A 21,691-nucleotide genomic window follows, 5' to 3' on the forward strand; every position below is an offset into this window, starting at 1 on the left:
GTTAGTATATAAAGCCTAATCCTATCTCCATATTTCTCTTTATTAATTTAATAACACTACACATATGTATATGTGTGTATAATTCAATTCCTCACTCGAATCAAAATTTCTTGTACAATGTAATAACGCAATAGTTTCTTCTCCGTGACAAACCTGCCTACCTACCATTATACATGTACCATCCAACACCATACGTTTTTTTTTCGAATTCGAACCAGTATTTCCTGTTAGTTCGTTCAATCAAACACACAAATCATTTTGAATGTTCGTACAGAAGTTACAAACTTTTAAATCCGTGAAATTACTTAAAAACCAAATCAGAAGGACCAAATCCAGGAACTCTTAAAACGTCAACGCTATTGAGAGCTCGCTGGCATTGAGAGCGTCCATGGGCGGCGGTTACTTATAGGTGAACCTCCTACCAGCTTGCCTCCTTTCTGTTAAAAAAAACTTCCAGAAGGGACAAGTCAAAAGGTCCTTTAACCGACAAGTATGCTTAGATAATGTCATGTGAATATCGCGAGAGATTTCAGGAACGTAGCAAGTGGAGACCCGAGGACTGCCGACCACTTCGGGAAAAAGACTTAAATATATAAAACGAAGAGAAATCTAAAAACTATTATTGATATATCCACTTTTTCAAAGCGCAAATCGAAAAAAAATCGAATAAGTTATCTTTGTCGGAACCTATCAAATTTACATCTAAAGACTTACCTCTGGCATTTCGTAGGACGTTCGCGGCATGTCTATGCCGGGACCGTTCAGCTAAGGTCAATGCTGTATCTCCAGCACCTGTTAATGCTGTAATATCTGCACGTGCTGATATTAGCACTGTGACATTTTCAGCATGACCGCATTCAGCCGCGATGTGCAATGGTGTCTGAAATTGATACTTAATGTTAAAAACATTAAATCCTAAAGTTGTTATCTGAATTTATTATTTATATCTTTTGTATCATAGTAAATTCACATTGTGAATGAAAGGGACGAATGAGTTTAGTTAAAATAATACTATTTCTACCAATAATACTGATAATAATACAATAATACTTGTTTTTAATGGCGTTTAAAAAAAAACAATGGCGCTACAACCTTTATAGGTCTAGGCCTCAGATCTCTGTATCTGTTTCATGATCATTTGTTAATTGAATAGGCAAGTAGGTGATCAGCCTTCTGTGCCTGACGCACGCCGTCATCTTTTTGGGTCTAAGGCAAGCCGGTTTCCTCACGATGTTTTCCTTCACCATTCGAGCTGATGTTAAATGCGCACATAGAAATAAAATCCATTGGTGCACAGCCGGGGATCGAACCTCCAACCTCAGGAACGAGAGTCGCACGCTGAAGCCACTAGGCCAACGGCTCTTAGTGGCGTTTACAAGGGAAAAAATATTTTTATGTATTGCTTTTTTATGCTCTGTGTTGCACTTGAGAAGAACCTTGCGTAATCTTAAATAAATAGATAATGCCTGTAAATTCGCCTTCGTCTAGACGAATGTGTTTGGCTAACAGCATAGGTGGATACAGATTTTTTTATTTTATTTAAACTTCAACTACGTGGCCTCAGCCGCGGATTCTAGATCCACCCTTGGTTAGTAGTGTTTAGTTTTGACGGCATCTAAGTTATTAGTAAGTAGAGTTTACCTTGCCACCCGTGACATCATCAGACTTAGCATTCACATCAGCTCCACCAACGCACAGCGCTGACAAACAGCTACTGCGTTCAGCGAGGGCCGCTGCATGGAGCGCACTACGATTATGTTGATCTCTCGCATCGACCTCGGCCCCAGTAGCTATCAACTCTTGGAGCAGTTCCAAGTTGTCCCACAATGCAGCCTGTTAATTTTTATTAGTATTAAATTATGCTATATATAATTAAGGTCAAGGGCGTTTACGTGTTACGTCCCGTTAATAGGGCATGAGCAGATGCAATCCTAGAAAATTCGGTCTAAAATATTCCTTCATCAAAAGGGCCATATAACCAGGCCTGAAAACGGCTTTCCTGAAAACGGCTTTCCTGAAAACTATAACACTCGACTACGCATGATCTGAAACTGCCTAAAAAAATTCAGTTTCCTGTAAACTAGGTTAACATTATGCAAATTACAATTTTATAATATGTGGTTGACCCTCTACTAAAACCATCGGATATCACATTACAGCCTGCTGAAAAGTCCTCAAACTAGTGGAAACATCTAGAAACATTGCAGTCGACCCGCCTTCGTAACACTATATTTAATTGGGCTGTTATTAAGACAATTAGGTGATAAGGATATTTTTGGGCCTAAGGTCAACTAGTTTACTCAATTTATTCTTTCTTCACCAAGTGTGTCGTGGACAGAAAACACTTGCTCTTAAATATTTATTTGGAATATACTAGACTCTCAGCTTCACACGGTTGGGAATTTATTTTTTGAAATTGGTACAGTAGTTGTTAAGTTTATTTGTTACAATGAGTGCTTACCTTTTAATAATATAAGTTTAGTTATTTCCAAAGTAATAACTAAAATATTTCCTTGAAGTTATACTTCTTTGGGTGCGTTAGGGAAAAATGATGAGAGTAAATTTAACGATGTGCGTGCACACCGTCATAAAAACCGACACCCGCACACCGTCACAAGAAATCGACAACATTACTATATTTTAACTAGATATAAAAAAACTTTCAACACATTAAATACCTTTTTTCTATTGTTAGTGTCGTTTTTTCTACAAACATAGAATAAGGCAAAAGATAAAATATTAAAAAGATTTTTATCTTATTACGCCAAAGAAGTATAATGTCTAACGCGTGTAAATAAGTACGCGCACATGTTTTTTTTATAAATTAATAATTTTATAAAATTAAAATTATAAAACAAATACTGCAAGTACTAATAAATATCTCCTTTAACCAATAATTAATAACATTTATTATTTACTATAACTTATGAAAACAAGAATGAAAATATTTCATTGAAAAACTTGTTACAACAGTGTTATTTGAATACTTAGTTACTATGTATTGGTTTAAAGTACTGATACAACCTTGCACCTCTAAGTTATACATAATATATGTACAAGTACACTTAGCTATGAGAATCTGTAAAATAATTACATGCAAATGATATATAATATTTTCTTCATTCACTTTTCCTGGCCAAGATTAATTTTTCAGCATAAGCCTACCTTTTTATTACATATAGCACTATTTCTCACAGTGAAACAACATGTTAACAAATAAATAAATAATTACTTGAAATAAAAAATTTAAACTATTAACAAATACTAAGTAATTGTGAGTAAGATACAGAAACAATTTAATGGATTTTGACATACAGGAGTTAAAGATTGCTCTGTCTCATTTGTGAATATCAGTAATAACCCTAGTATTTTGTTAACATAGCTTCAATCCGTTTAAAAAGTGTTTTCTTAATTAGTAATATCCCTAGTATTGGTTTAACAGTTTCAGATGGTAAGTAAGTAGGTAAAAATAATTAAATACTCACATCTATATTCATTAATTAGACAATTATTTTCTTAGTGAGACTTTTACATTTTAAAAACTATTGTTGCAGTAATTTTGAGATTGCTTGCAAATTGAATTTTATTATAACAATATGTTTCATAAAGACATGACATTACTACAAAGGCCTATTGTATTTTTCGAATGAATGTCTAACTACCTACCTATTTATTGTTCAACAATAGCGTAAATAAATGACAATACTGTATGATTCAGTCAAATTGCGAAAGAAGTCCCTTCCTACTTATTTTTAACACTTCAAAATCATGCATAATGATTGTTGCTTATATGATTAAAATCAACAATACCTGATGCAGCAGCCGTCCTTGAAAGTTTTCTTCATCTGGCGAAAGGTCCATTTCTTACTTTTAACACAAAACATTAATTTTTAACTCATTTTTTCGCTACTATAAACCGCTCAAGCGTTGCAAACATACAATATACGATAACTGAGTAGAACAACGGATTATAGAAATAAATCAATTATAGATTTATTTAACTACCGTACATGTATTTGATTAAACATTAATTAATGCTTAAAAAGTAGGTGTAAATAAAATATTTATTAAATATGTTCCTAAATATATTCGGAAGATCGATTTGAATGGAATACATGTCAAACTAAACAGAAAACTTCAAACATAATATCAAGTATCTAGTCTGTGAAAACTGACAATTTAATTAAGTAACTGAAATTCAGTTTGAATTTTAACTCGATCATATTATATGATACAGAGTGTGACGACTGATAAAAATAATAAATTTGAATTGAGGACAATATTCCAAAAGTAAAGAAAAAAGTCAGTGAGTGAAAAGGAATGAAAAAGAAAGTGAAATCAGATGTGTTTTATAAATATACTTATAACATAATAATATATTTTGTTTGTTTTTATGTTACGTATACTTTTTTTCATGTTTAGTATCAAAATGATAAGGACATTAAGTACTTAGATAATTTAAAATTATGGCGCTCCAGTAATATCAACCTAGAATAAAAGAGAATTTAGAACTCTGTGAATTTAAATGTCAATAAAGAAAAGTCAAAAATTGCTAACGTTTGTTAAACACTTCCGCTGTACAAAACATTCATGAGATATACATAAAAATAGCTTTTACACATTAGTAAATAATTATAAGTTTTTAATAATATACATAGCTTTAATTCGTTCAAAAAGTTTTTTTTTTCGCGTTTTCCGCTAAAAAAACTCCCTTTGTCGATACTCCCCTCTTTGAAGGCAATCTCCTTAAAGCCTCAGCTAACATCGAAATATTGGGCATTGACATATCGAATAACGTCCAGTTTCGCGGTCATTTGGAAGGGAAGGCTAAATTCGCCTCCAAAAAGCTTGGTGTGCTCAACAAGGCGAGACGGTACTTCACTCCGGGCCACCGCTTGCAACTCTATAAAGCGCAAATTCGGCCCCACATGGAATACTGTTCTCACCTCTGGGCGGGAGCTCCCCAGTACCAGCTCCTTCCACTTGACCGTATTCAACGAAGAGCGGTTTGAATCGTCGACGACCAATCACTTTCCGTGCGGCTTGATCCCTTGGCGTTGCGTAAAGATGTTGGGTCCCTCTGCATCTTCTACCGCATTTACCATGGGGAGTGTTCAGAAGAGTTGTTCGGTCTAATACCCGCAGCTGAGTTTCATTATCGGACCTCGACGTCCGTCGTTCCACAATTGAGCGTTTTCTAAGGCAGTTTTTGCCGCGCACCACCACTATGTGGAACCAGCTGCCCACTGAAGTATTTCCGAACCAATTCGACTTAGAGTCCTTCAAGAAAAGAGCGTACCAATTCTTGAAAGGCCGACAACGCACTTGCGAGCCTTCTGGCAATGTGAGTGTCCATGGGCGGTGGTATCGCTTCACATCAGGTGAGCCTCTTGCCCGTTTGCCTGCTATTACATTATAAAAAAAAGTGTTTTCTTAATACATAAGATATCAAAGATTGTTATTATAAATATAAATGCTATTTTTACAATGTTTTAAGAAAGGAAATTTTTAGTACATTTATTAAAATACCAGGTTGTAAATATTTAATTAAGTGTCTTATACTATTATTATTTTAATTTTCATTATTTAATCTAAAATAATCCAACTCACTCATTAGTAATTCAACACCTCAAATATGTAATTACCATCTAGCGTTTCAGGTGTGCGTAAATGTTTTATGTTAGTTTTTTTATTTTATTTAATTGTAAATAACATTAGGTACAACTGATGGCATTTAAAATATAATCGATATAAATGAAGAGCATACAATTAAATTAAATTCTTGTTTATGGCTTTAATTTGTGCCAAACAAGGTACTCGCGCCAGTGATGTGTATATGTATGGATAGAGAAGGCACGAAGGAGATTGATCGGTGAAAATAATAATTAAGTTAATTTTGAATTCCATTGCTAGCAATATAGGCGATAGGTAACTTTAATACTAGTATTTTTAACACTTCAAAATCATGCATAATGATTGTTGCTTATATGATTAAAATCAACAATACTTTATCGCATTAAAAAAGAACATTGTGATAATGACAGATGTCACTGGCTTATGAAATTGACATTAACACTTAGCAAAAGTTTGTGTTGTAACTTGTAAGGTTATGTTATGAATCAAATTATTGTTACAAGGAAAAGTTACAATATTGACCTTAAAAAATTAACTAACTTATTATCTAATTACCATCAATATGCCACCCCAAGAATTTAATTCGCCAGATTTGGATGAGAAGAGTATTGAAAACATTGTGAAATTCGTATCTGATATACGGACAGGGTAAAGCATCTATAATATGTCCTGTTTTAAAATCTTATAAGTTCCAACATTTACGAAAAAGCATAGCTTGAATCAGAAACATTGCTTTACTCATAAAGTAATATTCATAAGTTGCAGATCTTTGTATTTATATAGCCATATGAGATAATAGAAGGATACTCGGCGATGTTGTTGTGTCATATTTTTGTTGATCATCTCTATTTATTATAGCAAGCTGCAAGGATCCAATAAGATTGCTGTAGCCACAGTTTCTCTTCTAGAGCAGATCATCACAGACTCATCAAGTACTAGTGCATTGTAAGTTATACAGTAATAATAAGTAATAGCAATAATACAATACATATTATTATAAAATTAATCTAACCCTACTTTGTAAGTATACATACTACTGAACATGCATGAATTGTGTTTTTGTATGTTCTCTGTGTTTGGATATGTTTCGTTAGTATGCCTTAAAAAATAGTTTCAAATACCTTTTGTATATATTTACCTATGTACTGAAAAAAGGCCAAAATTATCATTAAAAAAGACCCATGTACAGGGTTTGGTGTATTTAACTAAGAATATGGTAAAATATGATTTGTTTTTCTTAATAACTTTTTTTCATCATGTATCTAACATGATGAAAAAATGATAATTTTTGAAAAAAAAAAAAAGAAATAAAGGGCCTTTTACTAAAAATATCTTCTAAACTCCAACATCACTCTACCTGTGGGATCCATATTATCCATTAATTATATAAAACTAATTTAAAATGCAATAAAACTAACTTTTTGATAACATGAAATCAGTGTACAATGAAACTGAAAACTTTAAAGCTCTATTGCCAGTTTTGTCAAAATTACTGCAGCAGTTTAATGGTAAGGGCCTATAAAATTTCCTAAAGGTCCTTTTGTTCCCTAACCCCAGCATCCCCTTGCACAACATTACATAACCCTTGTATAATATATAAAATTTAAAAATAAATTCATTCATTTCAGGTAGCTTATGTCCAAGATACAAGAGATATGTCTTGACTCATATAAGGTTATAAATACATTTTTAACTGTTTTTTTAAATTATTCATAGATCTCTTGTAAATGCGGTACGGGGTACTGGGCGTCGCATAACAAAGGCATTACCGCAGGAGCTTATTGCTGCAAATATGGTGCGTCGCGTATTGCGAGCGATACGAGATGAGCAGAGAGCCTTGGCCAATCAGGTATTAAATCTGTCCAATCCGATTATTTTTAGTATTATGACCTTTATCTTGTATTTTAAATTACCATCTTTTCCAGAGTAGCGAATACTCCGGTGATTCTCTACAGCGTTTAGTACTGGCAGCACCAAGTCGAAGGGCGACTTTACCTTCTAATCACGACCTGAGGGAGCCTATACGAGATCATATAGCAGAGGTACCTTCAATAATATACTTCTAAAGAGCTGACCAATGCAACAATTTTCTATACAAATCTAAATTGTTTAAAGCATGATTTTTTACTTAATTTGGTTAACAGTTTTGGTGGTTGAGTCCACAAACCAAACCACTTGTCAATGTATCAAACAAATTAATATTATGTTGAATACCTATCATGTGTGTCTACATATTGGATACAGTACTAAATAAAAATGTTGTGTCTTAGTGTTCAACAAAATCACTTTCTTGTAAAAATACAATCACTTTCCACTGATATATGAATGACAACATCATAGTAATAGCTGGTAATAGCAAGTAACTAATAATTATCATTTTGTGAGTATATATTACTTTTTGACCTAACAGTCCTTAATATTAGTACAGTTGCTGTAAAAGTGTTAGGTCACATTAAAGTATTGATCATCGGTTGAGCCCTTACAACCCTCAAACATGGAGACAAATTACTTAAATGTTCTTCCCCATTTCAGCTTCTAGGAGAATTGGAAGCGAGTACATCCTCAATATGTGGACAAGCAAAGGAACACATACATGCAGAAGAGGTGATATTGACATATGGAGCAAGCAGTTTAGTTGAAAAGTTTCTTAAATCATCAGGAACGAATAAAATGAAGATATTGCTGGTTGAGGGACCAAAGCATTCTGAGGTATGAAGTGGAACTTTTAATAATGCCAAATTTAAATAAAAGTACTATTTTTAGGTCGGCCTAAAGATTCTCCAAGTATGTTTTACCTGTGGGTACTATAGGTCGTCACACATAGGTTGCTGTCTGGCTAAGGTCTAGAACAATATTCTAAAACTTCAATATGAAAATTAGTATGAAACTTTTCAGTAATAATAATAAAATTTTGTATGTTTTGTTTATATTATTATCTTAGTTTATTTTGTATATAAATAAATTTCTATTGTATTAGTATAAGGAATTAAATAAATATTTTTCCATAAGTAAACCTCCAACTTCAATATATATTTCGCAGCCAGCTTAATCAGCCGTTTAACTTACGGCCTGAAAGATTTTCAGCCAGTTGATCAAACTAGGCAAATGACTTGGATCATCGACGTTTCATTACTAGCCTAGCCTGTTGACTGTTAATTAAAATTCAGTTTCACTTACTGCCACTATCAAACTCGAAACGAAACTCTTCACTGTCAATATGGCGTCGGCAAAACAGTGTTTACAAAAGTTTCATGAAAAACAACAAATAAAATTGAAGAGTGTAGTGACAACAATAATGTCAATTTGACTTAAGCAATTAAATTTTAAAAGAAATATTTTTATGTCATATGTTTCTACTTTTTTATTTATGTCAAGAAATGACTCTATCATAGGAATGGCCCAAGCATTAGCCAGTTTATTAAATGTTGTAACAAACGCTACGGCTGAATATATTTCAGGCCGTTAGTAAAAAGGGGAGGCTGTTAATTGAAAGGCTGATTACGCTAGTTGTCTGCGACATATATATAATATGAGGATGAGGCTAACAATTTTCTTTTAAATTTGATTACATTAAAATTATACCAACCTATTAAATATATTTATTCTCTCTATCTTATTTGAGTATGAAATTCTAAATTTTCCCTTTAGACATCTTTTATATGAAATTATACCAATTTAACAATATTTCAGTGGTACTTCAAGTACCAGCTCTATTTCGGGTAACTTCTGTTTTATTGATATATTTTTATAATTGATTAATTACATGACTATATATGGAAGTAATACTTCAGTTGAATTTTTTTATATCATTGTTGACAGACATCTTCTAGAAAGTATTCCCAACGGGTAAATATAATTTAATATTAATATATGTTTTCAGAGTGCCGCAATGGCAGTCAGGTTAAGTACACAAGGTGTTAATGTGACACTTGTCAATGGTGCCGCTGTAGGTGCCCTAATGCCAAGAGTGAATAAGGTAAAATATTAATTTATTGTGCAATATTAAATTCCTTTTTTTGCTTGACTGTTATAAGTCAAGGACATAGCTAAAAATTTATGACATTGACACTTGACATTGACAGTTGACGTTTGTTTAGCTATTTGTGTTGCTTAGGTATTTAAGAGTTTCTAATAGCTATAATAATTGTGCAAAATAAATGCACAAAAATTATTCTCTTTTTTATGTTGGGTTTTTATTGCTTCATATGATATCGATAGCTCCTAATTTGACGTATATAATTGTCAGTGACATATACACTATTGTTTTTTAAACTAATCTCTTTGATGTCACAGCTGAAAGAAACTAATCTCAAAAATAGTATCGATGAACAATTGTGCTAACTCGCTGTGCTAAGCTATGTTAACATATCAAACTACCATTTTATATTTTTTTTTATAAACCATTGAAAATAAAATCACCATTTCTTTACCATAGAATAACAAAAAAATATTGTTTTTGACATATTAAAACTTTTTCAAAGATATACATTTATAAGCTAAAGATACTTCCAAATCTTAAAAGCCCGTAATGCCGAGTGCATCTTCTTAATGTTCCTAACTTTCATGAACACTCCGTTGCCAAACACTCATAATTTAACATCAGATGAGCCTGCCCCCTTTACTCCGATGTATTAAAAATGTTCTTCGCGTTTATATTCGATAAGGAAGCTTAAAATTGTACTCATAAGCCAAATTATATATAAATGTCGGAGCAATACCGTAACTGTCAGTTGCCATTCTATATGTCACAGAGCTTACGTCAACGTCAATTCAGTCCAAACAGTTTCTAGTTTATTTGATTTGCCAATATTGCTAGATCTGTAACGAGTATTGATTTCATAGTGATTCTAAGTTATTATTAATCAATTTTAGCTGAATTATGTCTCTTTTAATCTCAGGTTAAACACAATTTGACAGAAAGGGAGAAAAGACTGCAATAAGCCCAAATTAGTTATTATGAATTTGGTGTTTCCAGGTTGTCATTGGTGTCCGTAGTACCCTAGCTGGGGGAGCTGTTTTGGGTGATGGTGGACTTCTAGCTGTGACCACAGCTGCTAGACATTACAGTGTTCCTGTAAGTTAATAATACTTATTTCGATTCAGGTAATCAATGTTAGTAAGGCTCCTATTAAGAAAAACACTTTTTAAACGGATTGAAGCTATGTATTATTATTAAAAACTTATAATTATTTACATAAATCTAAAAAAAAAATCCGAAGTTGATTCGGGGCAATAAATACAGATAACACAACTTTTTCTGCAGCTGTGATACTTTTGACATTTAACTCCTTTTGTCTTCAGTCACCGTGACCACGCACGCTGAAAAGCACGCGAAACGTCGGAAAAAATTTATAATTTAGAATTATGTAAATAATTATAAGAGTTTAATAATAATACATAGCTTCAATCCGTTCAAAAATTAATTTCTTAATGTGTAAAAGCTATGTTAACAAAAGACAATACTATAAGGTTCCTATTATAATTGTGGTGGTAATTAAACTGTCCGGAAGTTTGGGACACTACTGTATTCTGTGATTTTTTGGCACACGCAGCCCCAGTTACTCTAAACATATGTATATATAATGCTTGCTTGGAACTTTAATATTGCAATTACAGTACACCATACAGGTTGAAAGACCTTTCTTTGAAATTGGTTGATTGTTCTCCCCCGCTCTCCCACAGTAGACTTCGGATAGACTAGTAAAAAACGTTTTTGATTATTTTTATGTTTATTAAATACTAAAAAAATCTCACATAGATTCTTCACAATGAATTATCGATTGAAGAACTCGACTGATTTTATTTTTGTATCAATTTGAGGGCTGCTTCCACTCCTTAGCCTCCAGACCCCTATATCCGGCCCTTATCTACATTACAATTTATATCAACATATGTTTTTTTTATATATAGACAATTTCAAACCTAAAGTAAATTAATGTTTGACCTATCTGTGACCTTGGCTTTGAACAGATTTGTAGCATCTACATTCTACGTCTAAAATTACTGCGATGACAGTATTTCCTGCTTCGTTTATACCACTTTGGGCCATCAGACTAGTCAACGGTTAGATTGAGAATCTCCCTTTAGGTTTTTTTTTTAATTGCTCGTGGGCCTACCTCCTCGGCGACTTACGCCCCGGGGCCGAGGAAGCTAAGCTAAAATAATTTAGCAAGACGTTTGTGTTTATTGTTGTAGAAAAAAAATATACATGTGATCTCGGTTTGGCAGTTGAGGGTTCGTTTTGCTAATGGATACAATAAGTTCCCCCTCAACCGCCTATTCGAGTCCGCGTCTTAAAACTAGTAATTATATAATATTCTCCCTTTAGGTTGGAGGAACTTCTCACCATGCTTCCTCCACAGATTCACAACTCCACCATTAAAGATCGTTGTAAATGGATTCTGTTTTCAGGTCATAGCATTGTCACCTCTATACAAACTGTCACCTCTGCACTCGTGTGACCACACGCACTTCAACGCCCTCTCGCCTCCGTACACCGCGCTTCCGTATATGTGAGTTAATATTTAATATTCATTTTTCAATTTTCCTTTTTGTTCTACAACCAAAATAATTGGTATGTTTTCCAGCTTATTTGTAAAAAAAAATCTATATATAAATCTCCTGTCACGATGTTTGTCCGCGATGGACTCCTAAACTACTTAACCGATTTTAAATTAAATTGGCTCACCGTGAGCAGTCTGGTCCAACTTAAGAGATAGGATAGCTTAGATCTTTAATTACAGTCGCAATTTTATTTTATTGCAAATTATTTGTCTGTAATTAATTGATAGTCACAATTATCTGTTAACTCCAAAATATACTTTTCGACTGGATTAAGTAGTCAATAGATGGCACTGCTATGGTAAACCGACAAACGTGTCATATGAGCTACAATTCAATATCATGATTACCACGTGTTATTGAGGCTAAAGTATAAACTTTTTTAATTCTTGGTATTAGCCAACCACGTGTTACTTAGACCGAAGTGTAAATCAAACTCAAAATACAGTGAAATTATTCTTTCGTGTCACGGTATTAAGGCTAACTAAAACCACATTAAGGAGAAACGAAGTTCGCGGGGGCAGCTAGTTGTTATATATATATATATATATATATATACACATCTATTTCTGTATTGTGCTGTTAATCTTCTTAATAAATAAATTTAAAAAAAAACTAAAAAAAATATCACTTATTATTTATTTCATTTATTTACACTATGTTGTAGTAATACAGTCGTATCAAAATAATGATATAAAAAGGATCGACCTCTAAAGGAGGCAGGATTGTCATATTGCCATATATATATGTACTCATAATTGAAATAAATAAATTATACAATTTTAAAAAATCAGTGGCGCTATATCCTTTTTAAGTCTGATTTAGGTGATCAGCCTTCTGTGCTGACGCCGTCTCAGGCCGGTTAAATGCCCACATAGAAAGTCCATTGGATCATAGACGGAGATCAAACCTACGACCTGAAGGGTCGTACACTGAACCCAACGCAGCTCCATTATTATTCAATTATAATTTCGAATAACTGAATATGTGCGCGGTTGTATTTTACTTTAGGTATTAAATTTTTATGAGCTGTCAAATGTGATATATTGATCCTTCTTTAGACCATTACACTAATTACGTCTGAAGTGCATTTGCCTCCGATAAGAGAATCTTCCACCCTATCCTGTGCTACCTCCCAATTGCTAGCTTTCAACTGCATGTCACCTCCTCCACTTTGTCAATCCAGCGGTACCTAGAGCGACTTACTGGTCTCCAACCACTAGCCCGGCTTAGGTGTGTCGCCTTCACCATCCGATCTTGGCCCATGCGCTGTACAACAGAAAATCTCAAAACAATTTCATGAATTTCCTTTAAATACGCCAAATGTATGTACCATATGCTTATAAAATATGTTTCAGGAGTGGCGAAAGTGCCGTGGCTCAAGTATTCGCGCCCATGTGCGATTTCGTCCCGCCAGACCACGTCAATCTATTTATCACCAACTTGTAAGTTAGCTTCGTGAAGTAAAAAATTATGTCGTACCCTGAATGGCGCTAAAATATCAGATCAGGACATCAACCATTAGGACCTTCGGCTATCTATCTCTATGAAACCCGATGTCAATTGAAGTACATCGACTATGTGTCCTTCAAGAAAAGAGCGTAGTTATTTTTTAAAAGACCAGCAACACACTTGCGCCTTTGGCAATGCGAGTGTCCGTGGGTGGTATCACTTAACATCAGATGAGCCTCTTTTAAATTTGCCCCCTGTTATGTTATGTATAAGAAACATACTTTAACACTAGGCTGGCCGTGGGAGTATACACCAATTTTTATATAATATGTATACCTATGTATGTGACGGAAGAGTAAACTGAGTCCCGTATGTCAAAAACCGATAAGTTTTTGACAACACAAAACAATATTTGGTGAGTCCTGGGACCTATGGGTCCCATTTTGGAGTATGGTTGTGAGACTAGGCCATACTCCATACCACACACATATACCACATACACAACTTAATTCTAACCCGGGCAACTCTATTCCACACAGTATTTGCAGATGATTCCTCCATCCCATAACCTGGAATTTCAGGGAAAGTAAAAGAAGTAGTCTTAGCGCTGTGGCAACGAAATCTTACTTATAATACAAGTTACAACTTTTATAAACTTATTCATTTGAACGTCAATCTAAATCCACAGACTTGCAATAATACAAGTTATCGTGTCATGACAGACGTCAAATAAAAAAAAAATGTTTTTTTTTTCAGAGGCGGAAGTTCGCCATCGTACATCTACCGTCTGCTCTCGGAATTGTATGACCCCAATGATTATCAAATATAAATTAATCTAAAATAAATATTGTTCGTTACTTGTGTTTTATTATGGTATATATCAATGAGATCAAGTTAAAGTTAAGAGAATAATTAATTCTCTGTTAATAGGTAATTTATACCTATTAACAGAGAATTCATTATTTCACAAGAATTAATCCAAATCAGCTTAGCAAATTAGTAAAGAAATTTAGTAGAGGGCAATTTCGACATATTTCTTGTTGATTTTTGCATTAAAGCTTTATTTAATCAATTACGCTCTCATAATATTAAGTTTCTCATGTAAAATTTTGTAATAAGAAATAAAGTTCTTTAAACATTATAACTATTAACTTTATATATAACACGAAATCAACATAGAAACATAAAGAAAAGCCTAAATGATTGGGAGGATTTCATTTTTTGATTTAAAAATTACACTATGATATCCTTTTTAAAACCAAAGGATTATAATAATTACCTACCAATTATAATCATTCATTACATACGCGGTGCTGCCAAGCGATTCCGTTCTTCATGTTACAATATAAATTTTTTAATGAAAATTTAATTACAATAAAATCTCAGAATAATTTGTACTGTGAGACCTTGTCATTCCGCGGCATGATTCAAGCAAAGGAAGTAAATAATTCTTTGTGATTACTAGAGCTGTTACGTGCTATCTCTCACTGTTATATTTAAAAGATAGAGACAAAATATATATTAAGTACGTCATGCATGTCATGACTCGTTGCTGGCTTCAGGTCGCAACCAGTGCGTCATGTTGGCAGCATTATAATAACAATGGGCGGGGATATAACTTATCACCCGCAGCGCTTCAAGCGCTAACTATTAGACGGGTTGCATACCTAGGAAAATAAAAGATATCTCCAAAAGTGTTACAGCTCTTTATTCTGTAAGTCGAGTTGTGTAAAGTTTTTACTTTTTAATACACACCTAGTACATACTACATACTTACAATGTGTATACTATACAGTGTAAATGTGGAGTCGGAAGGGGCGCAGTCCTTTTTATCTTGATATTTTGTTTCTTTAAAACATTCTTAGTTATGTATGAGCTTATAACGATTCTTTAGTGGATGTGAATCAGTGCTGTTTTGGTTTTATAGATTTTTATGTATATACCATCCGATAAAATTATCATGATTCACCTCAATAACTATGTGAACAGTGACATTGTTTAAAGTGCGCGATAACAACTCTGTCTCGGTCACCTTATTTTCAAACATTAATATTATCGTGTATAGTGTCCCTTATAAATTTATGAAATCCAATTTTTTATATAAAATCAATACTAAATATTGTCTTGCGGAGAACAAGAATATCTTTGAAATAAGACTGTTTATACTCTATTATATTATCCCCATAGCAGGCATTTTAACATAGTATCAATTACAGCACTTAAATATATAAGCAATCGTCATTATTTAAATTAAACACATTTGGCGGTTGCATTCGTATTTGACCTAAAAAAAATTCGCCAGGTGGCGCTAGTTTCTCATAAATTTCCTTGAAGTTGTCGTGCTTGCGTTCGGATTTCAATCAGTTTGCGCGATCTTCTCGCCGTTGTAGTCATCTCAAAACAAAAGTGTAGGGCTCCGTTGAAGTCCTAATTAGAATTTTTCATTTTAATTTAATAATAGTGTCGCAGTGCAGTGTATTTGTGATTTTCTGTGTTTTCTGATCGTTGGATAGCGAGGCATCGCCCGCAGCTTCGGCGCAGATCGATAAATTTGGTACCTATGGCGCAAGCAGAATGAGTCAAGGGGGTTCTCGTCGGCCCTACTCACGCGGTGGCCCGCGTTGGCACCCTCGTTACAAGGACTATTGGGACTACGAGCAGAGTTATAGGTAAATTGCAAAATTTCACTCTTATCCGTAACTCGTGCATAGTTGGGCGCTTACGAGACGTATGACGTTATATGGTAATTAACATTAATGGTAGCGTGCCTTCTCATCTTGATAAATATTTACAAGTGCCGTGCTGTACATTGCAATAATCATAGTGAATAATAAAGTATAACGAATGATTATTTTTATCTGCTGCTGTCACATGTGGCATAGTCGTTTACTTACAAATAAAGATACAATATTTGCATACATTTTCTTGATCCATAATTTTTATAGAGTATTTAGCTCGTGTCGTGTTTTAGTGCATTTAATTTTTTCAAGTAACTAGTCTGAATTAAAACATCATGTAAGATAAAAAAGACAAGATTTTCTATCAATTCCCACTTGAAACAGTTACAACTAGAATTGAAATAATTTCTTATACAATCGTAAACAACAAATAGCTAAAATAATTGTATACTGAAATAAGTGTGACATAAGATGCTTCAAGATTTGGAACACATGATTATGTAATTTTAAATAACATAATATACTTGTATATCAAGAAAGATTATTTAATAGTGGAGATTTCACATTATACTTTACATAATTTCATCACATATAAAAAGTTATGCTTATTGTTGAAGGAAATATTATGAAACAACTTAACTGTGTTGGCATGATCCACAATTGATAGCAAGCACTAAGTAATCTGTCCAGTTTAAGTGCTATATATCAATATCTTATTGGATTTGATAATATGTAAGTCAAACATAACACTTAAGTTTGCTTTTGGTGCCATAGCAATAGAAAACTGAATGCACATAGGCATCTTTTAAATGTTAGCAACCAAGGAACCCCAGACAGTGGCATGTCAACTTAACTGAATCCATGTTTAATTAAATTTTCATTTACTGTCATCTAGTTTTCCTTTATATAAATTCTGTACTACCTGATAATTTAAGGCAATGAAGTTCCTGAGTATCTAAGGGCAATAAGGCACATGGGACAGCCTGGAATTTGTCAGGGCCTGCTTATGGCCTCTACATACTGCTGATGACCCTTATTAAAAAGTTATTGCTTAAATATTAAGTAAAGCATTTAATTATGGAAATCTAGTTATGTATGTTGTAATATTGCTTATGATCAAGTTTTAAATTTCATATATCTATCTATACCTTTTTGTATCAGCAAATATACAAAACCTTCAAACAGTATGCCTTACACAAGTTACACATTACGCAACTGTGGTGTGTTTGTATAACAGAATATAGTAAAATGTAATTTGAAAATGTGACTATAAAATATTACAAATGGAGACAGGGTTTCAGCGTATAGTTTCCATACTGTACTATCAGTGAATACTCATCAAGTAAGCATGACATGGGTCTCACTTGGGGTGTGGTCTAAATTAATTCCTTAGTTATGATTCGACACCATTAACCTATAGTCTCTAATTCATACAGTGGTAGACGTGTTCGTTCTCAACCAATCTGTGCAAAGGGCATACTAGCTATGCTATGCATTGGAACCTTAGACCCACTCGAAGCAAGTCAGGCACAGAAGACTGATAACCAAGCAGAAATATGCCATATATCAATTTAACAGAAATCTACAGCCAAGTTTTCTGTAATCTGTGTTGATGAATCATTTGTATGATCTATATTTTATGACAAGTATCATTTGAGTCACTGGCCATGCTCAAAGAAAAAAACAATATGCCACAGCTAAAGCCCATCAAGCGGCGTAGATTATAGAAGGGAGCAAAAAGTATGATACAAACGAGGCGAAAAAATGTCAGTCGACATCCGTGTGCACTATATTTAGGGCGTCGGGACGATGAACCCGAAGGTCGGTTTACCTGCGCCGGCGATGGGTTGTTTTTGCTCAGACAGGTTGTGGGTTTGCCATACACATTTTATATCACTCGCTAGCCTGGGTCTCCTTTTTTGTTATTCATTTATTTATACTTAGTTACATTAAAAGAAAAAACAAATAACATACCATAACCGAATCAACTAAAACAAATGACAGGTAATGTTGAAAAATTATAGAATTACCAAACATAATCTAAATAATTACAAAAAATTTAAGCTTAACTCACTGATTCATGAATTACAATACAATACAAAAAAAATATGAATTTCAATAATTTCAAGTCATGATTGAACAGGAAGCATTTAGAAGACAAGGTATTTGAATTGATACTACATTTTTTATAATGCAGATGAATTTGTTTGGCCGTAGAAAGAAGATATAGCAGGCCAAATATATTATTTTTCATTATGTTTTGAAATCTATTTACTGTGTAATTGTTAACAATTTTTAATTAATTTCTTCCTAAATCCTATCTGTGAGCAATTCAATTGCAGGAATTAAAAATTGTATGTTACATAAGGGGGAGATCTGAACAATTTTAGAAAGGCCACGGTGGAGCATGGCACAATAACACTGCTGTAAAGCATAGCATAAAAGAGTTGATTTAATAAAAAGTGTAGGAATGTTTAATTGTTATATAGGGGTAATTCTGACGTGTATGACTCCTGTATACCAAGTACAAAACGTTTTTTACCTAAGAAAGCCATAAGACAACTAATAGAGAAATTCAAAAGATAACATTTTTGACGTAATACATTGGTCTTAACGTAAAGTACTGAAACCTAAGGGCAGTTTTAGCCAAGCACTTTAGGGAGTAACCCTGGGTGTCCCTGGGTTTTTTATCAACGCAATAACGCTCACTTTTGATAAACTTCTACTATACTACTGCAAGGCGGACTGGAAGCCTGGTCACGGGTCAGCTGAAAGTTCATATTAATCCGCTAATTTATTAATTAAATGGTATCCAGGGTAACGTCGTCCAGGTCACACACACTCCACATTCTCCGTCGAATTAATTTTACATACGTGAAACGAGTTAAAGCTTAATACAGAAGGTTCTGAAGTGAAACTTCTTTAGGCGAATGAGGGTAACTTTTTTATGGATGAAACGTCACGAAGATGTGCAGAGTTTTTGTCGAAGAGAAGGGAGAGAGCGGTTAAGACCGATTGAGAGAGATAGAGTGAGAGAGGGAAACGCAGATTTTTTTATTTATTTCTATTATCATTAGCATGTATACAGCGTGTAAATAGTGTGATTATAGATATACAAATACATGGAGTGATCATATTCTGGTACATGATCATCTATTGAGCCTTTTACCATAGTAATAATTCATTTAAAAAGAAATTTCTCTTCTGATATGTGTACTAAACTTTGCGAAAAAATTAAAACCCAACTTGAGTAAACGATTTTCTACAGTTTTTTTAGACTGTTTATGAACAGCTGTTCATAATCAGTTCTTTGAACCGTAGGATAACGTACGAAGCCGGCTAGGGACCATTTGTTCGCACCAGGTGCATATGGGCACAGTTCGTTGCTATTACATCCTGTCTAAAGACGAAAGTTTTGTAAAGTAGTATAGTAGTTGATATATATAGAAGTATATAATGTTAGCTCAGTAAAATGTGCTAAATTAGGGACGTGTGTGAATCAGGAACAAATGTTCAAATTAAATAAAAATTTAACTTATTATATATTTTGTGTATCTGGTATGACAGGACTTAAATATAATAAGATTCTTAATTGAAATAAAAAGCTGATGCTTCAACATCGAGATCTTGTCATCAGATTTCCGCATTTGTTTCGAGTTATTTTTTTTACTTTTATATAGATTTTAGTTACTATGTAAAAGCGTAAACAATCATCGAACCCTTGAAGCCTATATAGCGTTTTTACTGTACTCGAAAATCTTAATTTATTATAGTCGTTTCCAATAACAGTGTCATTTGAATCTACGAACCCTTGAATAAGTCAAGTTTTTTTGTTAATCCAGCATCGCAACCCTTAATGTTATAAGGTCATGTTTTAAACAATTAAAGCCAGTTGTTATCCAGCATCAAACAAAATGTTTTTTTGAACATATCCATACAAACACCTCCACCAAATTTCTGTGCATGACATGCCATCTTTGGGTTCCTTTCGTTCACTGTACATGAAGGGAAGAATTGTCCACAGTCGGGGGTTTAAACGCGACATTCGTTTTTCTTAGGGTTAACAAGCTTAACCATTTATTAAATACAACAATACAGAACATGTATATATCTACAAAATACTAACAAATTTATTTTCTACCTTATAAATAAAAACAACTTACATTCACCTCTCAGTCCACCCAAACCTGTCACAAATATATCTAGTTCTGCAGAACTGAGGACTAGGGAATGTAATCCCGACTCGAGATCTTGAATTCGAGATCCCGCGGGATTAGAAATATCAATCCCGAAATTTTCGGGATCTCGTATACTTTAAAAAAAATAATTCACATGATGATGATAATTGACATGTTTGTGATAGTGAGATTAATTAAAATAAAATATTATTTGGAAGAAAACAAAAGCCTTTATCCTTTAATATTACTAACTAAACAACTAAAAATTTTAGTTACATGATCATAATCAAAACAAAAGTAGGTATAGCTCAAGGAGATTAAAAAGTGATTGAAAAATTCGGGTGATTTTGAAAGTAACTTCTAAAAAAAGAGTATCATGTAAAGTGTATCTAATATCCATTGCAATGTACCCTATGTAATGTGCAATGTCGCGTGAAGCGTCCCGAGCGGATGTGTGTAGAATCGCTGACCATTGCAGCCCAATCCCGTCAATCTCGAACGGGATCTCGTCATATTATGCTTCGGGATTGATCCCGAAAAATTACACGGGATCTCGCGAGATCGGGATTGCATTCCCTACTGAGGACACAGTTAAACAGAGATATTATAAGCGGAATCAGTGATTGCTGACGGAGGATGTGTCGTGAGCTCTAATCAGGCAGGGCATACACCCGATACTTTATCAAAAGTCAATAATCATTTATTCATATAGGTAACACAATGTACACTTATGAGCGTCATAAAAATAATATACATTAAATGCTTCTAATTTTACATTTACTGCCAGTTCTCAAATCAAGGGCGTAGAACGGAAGAGAAGAACTGGCAATAAACTCTCCGCCACTCTTTTTAATCGCAGAGTTTTCTTCAGCATTGCAAGCATTACACCATGTTCCACATGACATCTTAAGAAATTAATAATAATAAAATTAAAAACAAAGATTTGTCGTCTATCAGCAGTAGGCATGGTGAACTGGGAGTGAGAGAGGCAAATAGGTAGTCGAAATAACTAACATCATCGCATACACGAATTCAAGTAGGACCAGTCACCACAAGTAGCACCCGTTCACGAGTATGACGCATGGCCAGACATCGGCCCAGTCACCATATTGTAGGGAGAGAAATAACCCGACGCATGGACGCCGCCACAAGCAATGACATTTAAGCGAGCATGACGATATTTGAAAT

The 21,691-nt window shown here is 33.8% G+C and overlaps 2 protein-coding genes across 3 annotated transcripts in view; one reads left to right on the forward strand and one right to left on the reverse strand.

Annotated features, from left to right (window-relative positions):
* The window catches only part of LOC123717966 (leucine-rich repeat serine/threonine-protein kinase 1), a 72,218-nt gene extending 68,224 nt beyond the window's left edge, over positions 1-3,994 (reverse strand). For both annotated transcript variants that reach the window (XM_045674256.1, XM_045674255.1), the window contains exons 1-3: positions 3,811-3,994; positions 1,642-1,833; positions 715-880 (exon numbers count right to left, since the gene is read on the reverse strand). In XM_045674256.1, the coding sequence (XP_045530212.1) occupies positions 715-880; positions 1,642-1,833; positions 3,811-3,861 (409 nt within the window). In that variant the 5' untranslated portion in view covers positions 3,862-3,994. The remainder of the gene's footprint in view (positions 1-714; positions 881-1,641; positions 1,834-3,810) is intronic.
* A 2,090-nt stretch (positions 3,995-6,084) lies between these two features.
* Positions 6,085-21,691, forward strand: part of LOC123718191 — a 58,971-nt gene continuing 43,364 nt past the window's right edge. The window contains exons 1-11 of the mRNA XM_045674633.1: positions 6,085-6,282; positions 6,493-6,579; positions 7,351-7,483; positions 7,560-7,676; positions 8,167-8,343; positions 9,515-9,610; positions 10,610-10,708; positions 12,046-12,146; positions 13,554-13,640; positions 14,404-14,473; positions 16,153-16,316. Coding sequence (XP_045530589.1) covers positions 6,197-6,282; positions 6,493-6,579; positions 7,351-7,483; positions 7,560-7,676; positions 8,167-8,343; positions 9,515-9,610; positions 10,610-10,708; positions 12,046-12,146; positions 13,554-13,640; positions 14,404-14,473; positions 16,153-16,316 — 1,217 coding nt within the window. The 5' untranslated portion in view covers positions 6,085-6,196. The remainder of the gene's footprint in view (positions 6,283-6,492; positions 6,580-7,350; positions 7,484-7,559; positions 7,677-8,166; positions 8,344-9,514; positions 9,611-10,609; positions 10,709-12,045; positions 12,147-13,553; positions 13,641-14,403; positions 14,474-16,152; positions 16,317-21,691) is intronic.

This window comes from Pieris brassicae, chromosome 14 (genome assembly GCF_905147105.1).
Source record: "Pieris brassicae chromosome 14, ilPieBrab1.1, whole genome shotgun sequence".
In the NCBI taxonomy this organism is placed as follows: Eukaryota; Metazoa; Arthropoda; class Insecta; order Lepidoptera; family Pieridae; genus Pieris; species Pieris brassicae.